Source organism: Rhinolophus sinicus, linkage group LG16 (assembly GCF_036562045.2).
Source record: "Rhinolophus sinicus isolate RSC01 linkage group LG16, ASM3656204v1, whole genome shotgun sequence".
Taxonomy (NCBI): Eukaryota; Metazoa; Chordata; class Mammalia; order Chiroptera; family Rhinolophidae; genus Rhinolophus; species Rhinolophus sinicus.
The window spans coordinates 34169215-34184292 of NC_133765.1; the positions used below are offsets into that span (position 1 = coordinate 34169215).

Sequence of the window (15078 nt, forward strand, 5' to 3'; positions counted from 1 at the left end):
ACAGCGCTGACACTATGCCAGCCAGTTTTAAACATGTTTGATATTAAACCCACAGCAGTGCTAGGAGGTGGGTATTATTCCCCCCCCCCCATGTAACAGATGAGGAAAACAGGTGCTAAGAGGCCAAATAGCTTGTCCAAGGTGACACGGCTAGCAAGTGGCTGACCTGGGGGTGAGAACCCAGGCAGTCTGGCTCCATAGTCCGTGCTCAGCTAACGTGGGTCTGCTCGGCCTAGTAGGCCCCATTGAAAGAGGCAGCCACCTCTTGGCACCAGCTGATTGTTGCTGCATAGGGAGGCAAGACCAGAATTGCCTGGTGATTCCAAGAAGAACCAGAATCCTAGAATTTGTGTGCGAAATATCCCAACTTTCTGAAATGTTGAATCAAATTGGTTTGAAACCATGCAGACAAAATACATCTGTGAGCCAGATTTGGCCCGTGAGCCACCAGTTTGCAACCCTCCTGGGTTATAGAATTTCCCTTCTTTGCATAAGCCATGGGAAAAGAGAGGGAGGGTATTTTTAACCAGCAATCAGGGCTTGGGGGCTGCTGTTGTTCTCTGGGTTCTCGCTGATGTTCTTTTCATTTCTGAAGTTCGTGATCCCAGAAGCCTTGCCTTCTTCTATTACCTGAAAAAAAAATTCCCCCAATTCTCCCATTATATCAAATTAGATTTTTTCTTTCTTACACTGAGATCCACCTGCTCCTCCTTCTGAGTTGAGTTATCCTCAGGGAGGACTGTTAAGTATCAGAGCAGAAGGAGAAACCCAATTTGCCCCCACCTCCTCTTGGGTTTTGAAGAAAAATTTCCTTCCAAGAGTCTTAGGACTTGTAGCTCCTCTCCCAACTGTGTCCTTCTTTTGCAAGGGTCACTCACACTTGAATATGAACTGGCTTCTTTCCAAATGGAATCGTTCCTCACTGGGAGCAAGTCTGGGGAGAGTGGAGGGGTATTGGGGGAAGGGGGCACTGATGACCGCTATGCTGAGGGGCTCAGATCCCTCCTACCCGCTCTGCATCTCAGACCAGGAACCATGTCCAGTGGTTGCAGAGCAAGAATGCCTTTCTAAAGTTCCTTGGCTAAGAACCTTCCCTCTCCTATGTCCAGAAGTTCGGGCTCAGGGCAGTAAAGTTGGGGACAGCTCATCTTTAGCGATCATAAAGCCACCAGACAGAATGCTGCCAAGCGCGGTCCCACATTAGGGCCGTTACCCTTGCTACTCCCTTTCCTTGGGATGCTCTTTTCCCAGATTGTCCCATGGCTGGCTCCCCAATGTCACCTCCCCAGAGGGGCCTTCCCGCTATGGAAATTAGTCCTCCCTCCCAGCTTCACCTCCACACAATCTCATCACCTACTTTATTTTCTTAACAGCATTTACCACCCATGAAACGATACTGTCTGTGTTCCCCTCTAGAATGTAAATCCTCTGCCCGCCTTGGTTCAAGAATTCCCCCGACCCGCGCGGTCCTGTTAGCACGGCGCTTGCACCTGGCGCTTTGGCTCCCGCCGCGCTCGGAACCCGTTTCGCGGGCGCCTCTTGCTGCGCTGCGGCCCTGAGCGCCCCCTGGCGACCAAAGCGCATCACGGCTCCAGCCCGGCACAAACACCAAGACACCGCGTTGGAACCCGGTCCGATTTATTCCGGAGGCAAGGAGCATAGCAGCCCAACCGAGGTGGCATGGTCAGGTGGGCGGATCCTCGGGGCTGCGTGGGTTGGGGGGTGAGTCCTGTGCGAGGTGGGCGTGTTCCAGGCACAGGGGGCGAGGCCCGCCGTGCGCCTGCTGGTGGGCGGTGCCTCTACTCCGGAGGGACGCGTGGGGCCTACATGCCGGTGATTACCCCGTTGGTCTCCATGTCCGTGAGATTGCCCCGCAAGTTCTGCTCCTCCTCGAAAGCCTTGAACAGTGAGTTGAAGTTGCCGGCTCCAAAACCCTGGAGTGGGAGAGAGGAGGTGAGTTGCGGGCCCAGGAAGCCAGTCGGGTTAACCTGCATGGCCCCTGGGGCTTGCTGGGGACAGGTGGTACCTGGTGGTTGTGGCGCTGAATAACTTCCAGGAAGAGTGTGGGCCGGTCCTGCATGGGCTTGGTGAAGATCTGCAGGAGGTAGCCTTTGTCGTCGTAGTCCACCAGGATTTTCAGCTCCTAGGTGGGAGATGGGATTGGGTTAGCGGGAGGCTGGCCCGCCCCTCTCGCACGGTGGGGCCCCTAGAAAGTCCATAGGGATGTGCTCCTGCACCCACTAAGCCAAGAATAAAGACCTTTCTCCATCAGTTACAGACACCTCAAAACAGATCTCCAAGTTGTCCTATGACCACCCCCCTGCCACAGTCCCTGTGTAAGTCTCCATCATGGCTGGCCTGGGCCACCCCAGGGGCCTCCACAGAGGTCTTCCTGCGTCCGCTCTTGCCTCCTGACAATCCATCTTCCCCACAGACGTAGAGGGATCTTTTAAAAATCAGATCATGCCATTCCTTGCGTAAAACCCTCCAATAGATATTGGAACCCTCATAGGTTGATGGTGGGAATGTAAAATGGTGCAGCCACAACGGACAACCATCTTGGCACTTGCTCAAAACGTTAAACATAGAATTACCGTATGACTTAGTAATTCCACTCCTACTAGATATCTACCCAAGAGAATTGAAACGTATGTCCATGCAAAAACGTGTACACAAATGTTCGTAGCAGCATAATTTATAAGAGCCAAAATGAGTGTCGTCTATTCATGCGATGGACTATTACTCAACTATAAAAAGGAATGAAGCACTGACACTTGCTACAACATGGATGAGCCTTGCAAACATGATGCTGAGTGAAAGCAGCCAGTCAAAAAAGATCACCTATTGTATGATTCCATTTATATGACATGTTCAGAAAAAGCAAATCTATAGAGACAGAAAATAGATCAGCGGTTGCCTAGGGCTGGGGGCGGGTGGAATGATGGGATTGGGAAGTGATGGGTAAGGGGTATGAGGTTTCTTTTTAGAGTGATGAAAATATTCTAGCACTGATTTTGATCACTCTTGCACAACTTAGTGAATAGCTACAAATCCCTGAATGATGCACTTTGAGAGAGTGATTTATATATTATGTGACTTATAGATCATTAAAACTGTTAAAAACAAAACCAAAAAAAAAAAAAAACCTACAAAGGTTTCTGGCCACAGAAGAATAAACTAGCCTACGAGAGGAATCGGCCCCTGACTACTGCTGTGTGACGGAGGCCAATCCTCAAACACGTCCTTTAATCCACTCTAGCCTCCTTTCTGTCCCTCAGACACTCGGAGCTTCCTCCTGCCTCACGACCTTTGCACGTGCTATTCCCTCTGCGAGGACTGCTCTTTCCCTAGCCCTTCACACAGCCAACTCCTTCTCATCTAGGTTTCACTGAAACGTCACCTTCTCAGAGAGGCCTTCCCGGATTGCCTCCTGTAAAGTAGCCCCAGGTCACGCTCTGTCGTAGCCTGTTTTACCTTCTTCATGGCACCGACTCGCTCCCTGTCTGATGGTGTTTGTGTTATTTATTTGTCATCTGTCTTCCCACTTCTATGCAAGTCCCCTAACTGCACGTCTGGTTTCCCTGTGTCCTGGTGCCTGCTGTAGAGTAGAGGTTTCCCCGGTTGTGGGGCTCATGGTCCCAGCTGATGGGGGAACCTGCTTTTGCCTCACCTCCAGGACATCTATGTTCTCCTTCACACGGATCTTGGCCGTCTTGAGCTTCTCCCGCAGTTGTTTGTAGTATGTGGATGGAACAGCCAGGAATTCAATGCCTCTCTCTCTCAAGTGGCGAATCTGTCTCAGAGCAGGGTCAAGGTCAGCCTCCTTCTCTTTCCATGCTCAACACCCCGACCCAGGTGGAGGTTCTGGGGCAGGTAGTACTGACTCCCCCCACCTGCCAGAGTGTGCTGTGACCTTATCCCCTTGCTCCTCTGGGTCTCGTGGGTTCCATTAGAAGAACAGCAATCACTGACATTAATGGGACACTCGCCAGGTGGCTTTCTATGTATCACCTCGTTACATCTATGCAGTGATCTTTGGAGGCATTTGGGTGATTATTATCCCCATTTCATAGCTGGGGAAACTGAGGCATTGAGAGATTAAGTGTCTACTCTCAACATGGTAGCCAGAGTGATTTTATTAAAATACAAGTCAAATCACGTCACTCCTCTGCTTACCCTCACGGTGGTGTCACATCTTAGAGACACATTCCAAGTTCCCACCATCTGCCCCTACTCTGACATTCTGATCTGGTCTTGTATCTCTCTCTCCTTTGCTCATTCTGTTCCAGCCACACTGATCTTGCTGTTCCTTCAACCTTCCTCTTCCCTGGCTGCCCGTTCTGCCTGGGGTTCCCCGTGCACCCCCATATCTACATGCTTTTCTCCTTCCAACTCTGCATTCTCAAATATCTCCTTCTCAATGAGGACTTTCATGATGTGACTGCCTATTTGACTATGCAGTGTCCTTCACCCTCCCTCTCCCATTGCCCTGCATTATTTTCCTCCAGAGCACTCACCACCATCTCACATACAAATTTTACTTGTTTTCTGCCTCCAAATTGTCCTGTTGGCTGATGTGTCCCAAGTACGGAAAACAGTGCCTGGCACACAGTAGGTGCTCAATAAACATCTATTGAGTGAATGGACGAATGAATTTTTGGTCGGGCCAGGATTGAATGAGACAGTCCAGGCTCTTGTCCACTCTGCCACATAAGGAATAGGTAGGACCCAGCCTCCCCAAGGGCTTGATCCATAGACTAGGGACATTTAACTTGGCTCAAAGGACCCAATCAATCTTGCAAGCTAATGTCCTCATTTTCATGGTGAAGCAACTGAAACCTAGCAAGGAGCTTGAACCCCGCAGAGAAACACAGCAAGTCACTGGCAGAACTGGGAAGAGAATCCAGGCGTCCTGTTACTTTGGCGCCAGCTGTTTTGAAAGCCTAGAGGGTTCTGCAGAGGCCCTGAACTCTCCGGGGTAGGAATGTGCCTGCACAGGAGTGGCGGGAACCAGTGAGGGGGTCTGGTCAGCCCTCCAGGCCAATGAAGGGCACCCAGGACTGCCACCCCCACCCCCACTCCATTTTGCAGAGACTGGCTCTGGAGCTGAATGGGAGGTGAATGAGGATGGGGAAGGGCTCCTCACCGCTGCGATGATGTCTTGGGTCTTGAGAGCAATGTGCTGGACGCCAGCGCCCCCGTTATAGTCCACATATTCCTGTGGGAGGGAAACAAGGAAACGCCCGTCATGGGCCCCGTCCCTGCCTCCACAAGAGCCCTCAAACCTCTTCCCTGCTCTCTTCCTCCCCAGCCAGGTCCCTGGGGCCCAGGGAGGACCCCACCTGGATCTGGGACTTCTTCCTGCCCGGCGCTGGCTCATTAATGGGCATCTTGATTGACTCCTCGTAATTGGCCACCACGATGGAACGCAGAGAGCTGTACTCTGTGTGCACCTGCGTGTCGTCCACGGACCAGAAACGGTGGAACTGCAGGTTTTTCAGGTACCTGTGGGGTGGCCAGGGAGGCATGTTGGCTCTGGGACTGACTCCATGTCCCTCGTCCACCTTCCAGAATGTGTTCCCTGAGCAGGCTCCCAAAAGGAGCCACCATTCACTTCCTACACATCATAGAGTTGTACCTTTATTATGACAGTTTTCCTTCAGGTGGAAGTAAAGTCTTGTAACAAGATCCTTATAGTGTGGCAGCACTCCCACAGACACAAGTGCTTTGAGAAGGGGCACTTGCTTCTCGCTTACACAAGGCCGCTGTTTGACTAGTGACAGTTTTCCTCTGAGCCTCCCTGGACTGTGACACCCCACCTGTGCCGATGCCCCAAGTTTCCTCAGAGAGAGGACCTATGCATCCCTTTGGGCCTTAAATCTTCTGGTCTCCACGGGGACAGTTTTACAGGGAACAGATGAATCGGTGACCTCAGGCTAACCTCCTACCACGTTGCGTTCCATTTCCCACTTTGATGTCCCGAGACAAGAACTGGGGAGTGTGCCTGTCCCCTTTGCGGGAAGGGCTTGGGCCAGGGACTCACCAATCGGAGGCAGATGTCATCTCCTGATCAGGCTGGTTTCCCACAATATGATCAATGATTTCGAGCTTGCATTGGGGCCTGGGAGAGGGATGTGGTTAGGAAGTGAGCACAAGGTTACTCCCTAAATCTCCCCCTTTCCACTGGCCCCTCAATAACAATAAGAGCTCCCAATTACATAGCACCTACCATAGGCACTGGATTTGTGTCAACTCACACACACTTACTACCCCATTTTACAGATGAGTGACTGAAGTGTAGAGAAATAAAGTAACTTGCCAAGGTTACGTAGCTGTGACGTGACAGAGCTGGGATCTGACCCCAGGCATTCTGGTTCCAGAGCCTATGCTCTTAGCCTCCATGCTGCCTCTTCAAGCCACCCTTGGAAAGCCTCAGGGGCTCCCCAGAAGGCTCGCCACGCTCTACCCCCTCAGAAAAGCCCAGTCCCCATCAAGGAGAGGGCTTTCCTCTCCACCCATCCCTGCACTGAGGGGCACTCACAGCTTGGAAAGCAGAGGGTCCGTGAATGCCGGGGCCTCGAATCCAGGCAAGAACCGGCCAGTGTAGTTCATTTTCTCCACCAGGGTGTGTGTTGTGTCCCCGTACTATGGGCAGAAAACAGCTGGGCTTAGCCTCTGAGCGCCTAGCCCCACGGAGGCCGCATTTCATGGCACCAGCACAGTCCTGGGTTCCAACTGGGGACTGACCCTAACTCGATGTGTGACCTTGAGCAAGTCACTTCCCCTTTCTGAAATGAATTGCAACCTGTCGTTGGCAATTTCTTTGACAGTCTGTCTGACCCACGGGTCGGGTCTGGAGGTTCTGTGAGGTCAGGGTCACTTTCTTGCTCACTGCTGTGTCCCCAGCACCTAGGGCAGTGATTGGTGTATAGTATGTTCTCAATAAAAGTAGGTGGACTAATACTAAAAAGAAAAAAAAAAGGAAAATAAAATAGGTGGACTAAATGAAGAACAATGAGGGCATTGGATCAAATTATACCAAAGGGCTCTTTAAATCCTAACAATCTTTAAATTGTATTTAAACATGAGAAGGTAGGAACGATGCTTGTCTCTGTGTGACAGTGACACAGGTGCTAAACAGACTTGGTAATCTTTGCTGAGTGTCTACAATACACCAGGCACTGTTCTAAGTGCTGTACATGAATGATCTCATTTGATCTTTACAATAACCCTAGGAGGGGTTATAGCTAAAGAAACTGAGGCATAGAAAGGTTAAGTAGTGTGTCCCAGGTCACACAGGGGTTCCAACTCCAGTCCTTGCTCATTTACAGGTAGTCACAGAGAGGTGAAATGATTTGCTCAAAGTCACACAGCTGGTGTGAGGTGGGACTTCCCAAGACCCTATCACTCTCCTGTTTTCAACCTCTGCCTGAAGCTTATGTCCCCATGTTGTCACCCCCCACTGGGGAGCAAGGGAAGCCCCAAGCGGTGGCTGGTAGCTCTCATCAGCCTCTGCACTGGCCAAGTAGTACAGGTGGTCAGACTTGAGGGAGAAGTCTGTGCCATGAGGCACAGGGTGGGATGGCTTAGGGGTGGGGGTGATTGTGGGGGATCCTGGCATCTCAGTGGGTGCTGACAGCAGGAGGGTGGGGGCACCAAAGTTAACTCACCGTCTGCAGCACAGCAAACTTCACCTTCCCAAACTTGTCTTGCTCCACCCAGGGCTCCCGAATGATTTTGGCACCTCGTTCCCGGGCTTTCTGCAGGGGAGATGGGGTGGGGGAGGCGGTAAGGGCTGGGCCCTCCCAGAGCTCTCACAGGCTGCTCCTGCAGATCGTCTCTGCGTGGTCCTGCCACAGCCTCCTCCAGTTTTAACAGCCCCAGGCAGGAACCCCAGCCAGCTGCTGTTGCCCTGATACCCATGCGTCATGCCCATTTGGTAGATTGGGAAACTGAGGCCCAGGTCCAGAGATGGGGCTATGGGAGACAAACCAGGTGGGGGTAGGGGTCTGTCTTATCTCTGTTAACTCACTCTGTGGCCCTTTCCCCTCTCTAGTCCTCAGTTTCCCCATCTGTAAAAAGGGTGGTTTGATAAGGAAAATATGAGTTGGCATTAATTGAGCACCTACTGTGTCAGACCCTCTGCCAAGTATTTTACGTACACGATTCAACTATTTATTTAGCAAAACCTTACTTACTGCATGTCAATGCTTATCACATGTCAGGCACCATTGTAGGTATTAACCTCTTTCATCCTCACAGAGACATTACACACAAGGTACTGTTGTTGTCTCTATTTTATAGGTGAGGAAATTGAGGCACAGAGAAGTTAAGTCACTTACCCAAAGTCACACAGCTAATAAGAATCAGACCTGGGCAGCTTGCCTCTGGAGTCTATGCTCTGAACCTCAAAACTGCCTTTTGAATACAGTATTTGGTTCAGAGTCATGCTCAAGAAATGGTAACTATATTTCATTTCCTCTTTGTAACAGTGAAGTAGATGCTGTGGTTATCCCCATTTTATAGATGCGGAAACTGAGGCTCAGAGAGAGGACACACAGTCAGGAGCAGGGTGTCACTGGAACACAGGCATGTGTCACACCAACATGGCAGTGTCCTCCAGCCCTGACTGATGGGGGTCCCTATGGCAGACAGGGCAAGCCGAGCTTTATTGCTTCATCTCCATGCTAGCCCAGGTGTGGTCTTACCTGCACAATGTATTCACAATCTTCCACTTCGAACGCGATGTCCTTCACTCCGTCCCCGTGTTTCACCAGGTGATCGCCCATCTCTGTGGCCGGCAAGGGGAATGGGTGGCACTAGAGCCATGGTCCTCTCACCTGTACGCCCAGCCTGCTGGGCTCCATCTCCTTCTAGGCTGAGGCCCCTTCCTGAATCCTGACCCACCCCCATGTCCATGACCCCGCCCCTAATACCATGTCTCCACCCCCTGGCACCCCAAACCCCCTGGAGCCCCCTCACCTTTGTTCCAGGGGTTGAGAGCAGAGCAGAAAACAAACACAATCTAAGACACAGAGGAGAAGAGAGGGAAACTGGTGGCTCAGGAGAGTGTAGGCAGGTGTACCCCCCACGCCTTCCTCCCTGCCCACCATTGAGATACCCCTGGTGGGGCAAAAGGACCAAATGACCTCTCCCAACTGCTTGGCCCTGAGTTCCAGCCCCTGCTCTGTCTTGGTTTCCCCCCTGATCCTGAGGGATGGGGGCTGCTCCTGTGCCAGATGCCCCGGGATGCCTGGAGGAATGGCCTCCTGTCTACTTTACCCTAAGGAATGAGAGTCAGGGAGCTGAGAGACCAGCAGGAAGAGAGGGACAGGCCTCCTGGATGAGCAGCAGTCTTGGAGTGTGGACTCACCTTCCCTTGCTTGATCACGTGGCTGACCACCTCCCTGGAACCCGTCTCCAGGCCCTTGTAGGCTAGTGGTTCAAAGCCCATCTTGCTGCAGTAGAATGATGCGGCCTGGATCAGAGTTGCAACTGGGTTTGTGAGGGCCGAGGGGCCAGCCTGGGGAGTCCCCAGGCCCCCTCAGCCTGTCTGCCCTAGTGCAGGTCCCTCCTGGGGAGAAAGGCTACTCTCTGACCCCTGCTGACCTCAGATAAGATTCCTGCTGGGGTCCAGCCCTGATTGTGTAAATAGGGTGCAGTGTATCGGTCCTTCCTGGGACAGTCCCAGCACCGGCCCTGACCCTCCCCTCCCAGGGGCCAATCACGGACCCGGCTGGAGGCCTGCCTCTTCGACGAGACCTTCTTGCCTGCCCTCTGCCCACTCCAACACCTCGCCCTGGCCTCTACCTGCTTGGCATTGCCAACCCAGAAGGTCACGGAGTGGAAGTGGAGGAATCGGCCTCTCTCGGGCTGCAGAAGGAGAGAAGGGGCAAGACTGAGTCCCTGGAAGTGGGTCTGGAAAAGTGTAGTTGGAGACGTGTCCCCTAGTCACCTTCCTGGTCCCAGTCTCAACCCCAGAACTGAGGAGAAACCCAATTGTTCCCGCCCCGCACCCCATAGTCTTGCCAAGCTGCGAATCAGGTTTCTCACGTAGAACTTGAGCTCTTGGGGGGTCAAGATTGGGAAGCCCCCTCAGGAGGCCTGCCCAGCTTTCACAGAGGGAAGCAGCCTTATATCACAGCAACACGGATTTCAGTTGGACCTTAGAAAGAACTTCCTGACAGGATTAAGAGACTGGCAGGAATTTACGAAGAGGTAAACGTTTTACATGGGAGGGTGAGGTTGAGTGCAGCTCAGTCTGGGGGGTCCAGAGATGAACTTGAGTGCACATCCTGGAATCACAAACCCACTGTACTTATTTGTCTTCTGAATTTGGCTGACATCCCAGTCTTGCGGGGGCCCTTACCCCACATTTCTCCTCCTGCTTACCTTCTGTCCTTTGTCACTGTAAGACGTCTAAGGAGAAAGAAAAGGACCATTAAGACTTAGAAGCTTGGGTGGCCGGACGGCTCAGTTGGTTAGAGCGTGAGCTCTCAACAACAAGGTTGCCGGTTCAATTCCCACATGGGATGGGGGGTTGCGCCCCCTGCAACTAAAGATTGAAAATGGCAAGTGGACTTGGAGCTGAGCTGCGCCCTCCACAACTATATTTAAGGACAATGACTTGGAGCTGATGGGCCCTGGAGAAATACACTGTCCCCCAATATTCCCCAATAAAATTTATTTAAAAAAAAAAGACTTAGAAGGTCAGACACAAAGTGTTTCTGGAAGTCTCACCACAGATCGAACCCCCCCACCCCCAAGCTGCTCCAGCTCCAGGCACTTACCATGTTGATCTTGGTCAAACTTCCTGCCTGGAAGACTGGACAAGAGGCGGGGGTACTGCTGGACCGAAGTATTTAACGCCCAGTAGGTCCCGCCTCTGGCCTCTTGGCCTTCCTGGGGGTGGGGGCTGATCCCAACCCTTGATGATCCTAGTCCTGGGAGCCTCTGATCCCGCCGCGATGATGCTGTCAGGCCCAGAGAGGGGGAGTGATGACCCAAGGCCCTAGCCAGTGGCCAGGGCAAGAAGTCAAGGGCACACTCTTTCCAGGACCCTGGGCTAGGACTGCGATCCCCACCCTTCAAAATCCAAAGCTCAGAAGCCAAGGCCAGCTTGAGTGCAGTGCTTGCTCCAGAACTCTTATTTAGGGAGAATTTAAGGTGGGGGTCTGGTCTTGAAACCCTGTTTGCATGGCAAGTGCGTGGTTTATATTTAGGTAAGAGGGTTGTATTCCATTGTATTCCATAGTGGTTAGAGGCACAGGTAGGGCATTTGAATCCTGGAGTTGCTACATAATATGTGACTGGGGAACATACTGAACCCCTCTGCGCCTCAGTCTACCCATCTGTACAATGGGATTGATAACAGTGTGGTGGGGATTAAATGAGATAAAGCATAAGTCTCTGCAGTAGAACCTGGCACACAGTAAAGTCTCTGTTAACATTGGTTATGATTAATTATGTTTCTTTGGGGTTGAGGGGGTTGATGGAGAATGCAGGGGACTTGGCATTGCCACAGCCTGAATATGGGGAAAGCGGCTATGGCCCTGCCCCTGGCCCAGGTCCACAGTATCTCCAGTGAGGTGGGAAGGTGGAGCTGACGCTCTAGGAGCAGGAAGGTCAGGGATCGCCACAGCACCCCCACACCTGAGTTCTCAGGTATCGCTTCCCTGAAAGATGGAGTGGTGACTGCTGGCCAGCCATGGCATTTACCTGAGGGCTCCAGGACAGCTCCCTATCTCTAGCTTGGCCGCAGCCCCCAGAAACTCCATGGCTGACCCACCTTGTGCTCTTCCCAGGGAACTGTATCAACTGTCCTCATTGCCTGGAAACTCGTTTCCCAGCCGTGACACTGACTGTCACAGCCTATGACTGTGCCACGACCCTCTGCCCTCTTGCATTTTGGCTCCCAAAATGTCCTGCATCAGCCTTTTTTAAAAAATACAGAAAAACACGTCATCATGGCTAGTAATGACTTCAGAGTACATTCGGTCCAATTTTTCCTGATTTTTCCGATGAGAGAAACTGACAAATAGCAATAAAGTGACTGAGGCTACTCCCCTCTTCCTTCCTTCCTCCTTCCCGTTTCCCTTGCTCCACACCAGGGTGCAGAGTTGCCTTGTACCAGGATAGAACCCCCTCCCCGCTTTCCTCAGCAAACCCTGCCAGCCCCCGGGCCACCTCTCCAAGAAGCCCTCTCCGAACTCCCTAGTCCCAGGTCTGAGGTTCAGCAAAGCCCTGCCATGGGTCAGCTTTAGCCAGCAACCCTACGGGTGGAGTTGGGGACAGGGTGGGTCCCAGGACAGTTAGAGAACTTTCCTGGGCCATGTAGTTAGCAAGTGGCAGAGTAGAACCAGGTTATTCTAACTCCAGAGCCTACACTTTTCATTGCTGCATTGACTTCTATACAAATAGGAAATGCTGATATTCCCACAGGACAGATAGAGAAACTGAGGCCTGGAGAGGTGAACATATGTCCGCGAGGTTATGGAGCCAGTAAGAACAGAGACCTAAACTCCAGCCTATTTGCTTCTGAAGTTGGATTCCATTCCACCAGTCCAGACACCTTCTCCCTTCCTTTCTCCATTTTCTGGGCAAATTTGGAGGCAGGGGCGGTGATCCCACCACCTTATTCTGCCCCTCCTGGGGTGCCTTGCCAGCCTGCCCTCAGTGTCCACCTCAGCCCCCTGGGTCTAGGTTTCCAACTGAGAAAACCAGAGCGGAGGTAGCCCAGAGGGAGCTCTTGCAGGCCAGAAGTTTCCACCAACGGGGCGGGGGGCTCAGTGCAGCCCTCCCACCCTCCCGGAGGAGGAGAAACATCTGTCCTCTTGCTCACAGTGGCCCACTCAGCCCCCCACTCCTGGAGTCTGGCCTGCATGTGTCCTTGGCTCAAGGTCAATGTTTACTGAATCAAGGAAGCATGTCATCAGCAGCCTTGTGGTGCCAAAGTCAGGTGTCCAGCTCAGCTGGGCAGGGCTGATGACCTTGTCCCTCCTCCCCTCTGGGCTTTGTTTCCAGAAACAGTGGGTCTCCGTCACACTGTGGACCCATCTGTAGGTCCCTCTGCCGTCAGTAGGCAGAGACTGGGGAGGGGTTACCCGCGGGGCCAGTTTCTGGAGACCCCATGTTCCTTTTCCCATGTTCCCTCTCAGGCTGGACCCAGCTGCATAATAGGTTAGCAGTGGCTGTCGCTGCTCTTTGAAGTGTCACTCTGTGCCCAACCTGAGCTAGGAGCTGGGCTTGTACAGCTGGTCTCCGCCATGCCTGGTGTGCAGAAAAGAGCAAACACAGCAGGCTTGAGGCTGCTTGCGAGGGTGAGCCTGGGTTGGCATCGGGGAACTTGGATTTCAGGGAGGCTGTGGCTCACGGGGCCCACACTGTTTGTACAAGCTCTGAGCTTGGTCGGAGCACCTGCTTCCCTCCTGGGAGTCTGGGGTTCTGGTACCTGCTATGCAGCGGGCGCCAGTAAAAACCCTGGACGCTTAGGCTCAGACACACTTCCCTGGTAGACACTCACAATCCGTTGCTGGAGAAATTAGGTGCATCCCGTGTGACGTCACTGGGAGAAGACCCTAGGCGGCTTGCACCTGGTTTCCTGTGGACGTATCCCCATACCCCCTTTTCCTGGGCCGATTTTGTTCTGTGTCCTTTCGCTGTAATACCTCTCAGCCATGAGTAAGACTATATGCTGGGTCTTGGGAGTCCTCCTAGCATGTCATCAAACCTAGGGGTGGGCTTGGGAACCCCTGACAGCAGGGGGGATTCGTGCGATGGACCCTGACTCACTGAAAGATGGCAGCAACATTGTTTGGGGAAAGGAAGGATGAAGAGGCAACGGATGCCCTTCCTAGGACACGTATGTGCGATTCCTGGCTGGATAAACCCTGGCCATCTTCTTCCTGACCACCGTGACCAAGATGGCCTCGACCCTGAGCTCCTTTCTGAAGACCTTGCTGAGCACTTGGTACCTGCCCAGGGGCCATGAGGCGGCCTGCATGGCTTCGTGAATGGATGACACCTTGGATGCCTGAGCGGCTATGTGAGACGCAGCTTGAGCTGCAGCTGAATCTGTTGTGGGAGGTGGAAACTACCTCTGGGATTTCACAATGATAGATGGGACCCCAGGAGAGCTGACCAGCTGGATCCCTTGAGCGATTTTGGCTGTGCTGGCTAAAACGAGGAGGAAGGAGCCCAGTCTCCCGATGCCTTTGGGCTTTGTTCTCCCCTCAAAGTGGGAGGAGAAAAGGGCCCAAACATTCCAAAAGCTGGGCTTTGAGTGGACCAAAAATGTTGAAAGTTTGCATTATCCTCTCCTGCAGGTGGGAGGGAAAAAGTTCAATCAGTTTCGAGAGCTAGAGCAGAGCTTTAGATAAATCAGAGGCGGAAAAGGAAGGCGGATACTCCAGCTGCTACTGCCGTCCTACCCTATCTATGCTGAATTTACTGCCAGGGGTTTAAGTACGTTTGCAACGAAAATAAAGGGAGGGGGACAAATTTTTTTTAAATGGCTTTGTATTTTATAATGGTTACAACTGGATGTATGATTAAAATGTTATATGCTTGTAATTTCGTAAGTGCTGGAGTGATTGTCACAGTCACGAAGAGCTGAAAAAAACAAAACAAAAATCTATCACTGGGACACAACTTTCTTGCATTTTGCCATGTGGGCAGGAAGGGATTTGAATTCTTTGAGTATTGAAGACAGAACAAGTCTCTAATGATTCTTACTATGATTTTTTGCCCGTTGGACCCTTCTGAAAAAAAAAAGAAGCCAGCATGAAAAAGAGAGGCAATCTCTAAGTCAAGATATACTTTTGAGGTTTATAAAAGCAGTTTTTAGTTGCTAATGAGCTCTTGTTAAATCATGTCTGACCTTTAGAGGCTGATGATTTTCCATGGTGTGCATATTTTTGAGGGGGTCAACTTGGGTTCTAGGACCAGTATGACAAAAGGGTTTGGGGAAGCCTTGCTTGTCTCTTGGGACCCACCTGTCTGGCCCTGCAGCATCTCAGCTTGGCTGCAGCAAAAGAAAATCTGCTGGTTCCCTCCCCCTCCCCGACTTTATTGAGGAAT

General features: G+C 52.0%; 1 protein-coding gene across 1 annotated transcript; it reads right to left on the reverse strand.

Annotated features, from left to right (window-relative positions):
- Positions 1–1621: 1621 nt before the first annotated feature.
- On the reverse strand, positions 1622–10911 carry HPD (4-hydroxyphenylpyruvate dioxygenase). Its single transcript, XM_019734119.2, has 14 exons — positions 10791–10911; positions 10393–10419; positions 9811–9873; positions 9374–9478; positions 8983–9025; positions 8709–8791; positions 7671–7760; positions 6542–6645; positions 6044–6121; positions 5343–5505; positions 5147–5218; positions 3671–3793; positions 2027–2143; positions 1622–1934 (listed from the first exon to the last, which is right to left on the reverse strand). Exons 1-14 carry the CDS (start codon positions 10791–10793, stop codon positions 1824–1826), a joined length of 1182 nt encoding a protein of 393 aa, XP_019589678.1. The 5' UTR covers positions 10794–10911; the 3' UTR covers positions 1622–1823.
- Between the last annotated feature and the right edge of the window lie 4167 nt (positions 10912–15078).

Coding starts and splice junctions, on each gene's coding strand:
- HPD (XM_019734119.2), bottom strand. Junction 6,646..7,670: donor AGTTTGCTGTGCTGCAGACG/GTGAGTTAACTT, acceptor TTCTGCCCATAG/TACGGGGACACAACACACAC. Junction 6,122..6,541: donor GACCCTCTGCTTTCCAAGCT/GTGAGTGCCCCT, acceptor TCCCTCTCCCAG/GCCCCAATGCAAGCTCGAAA.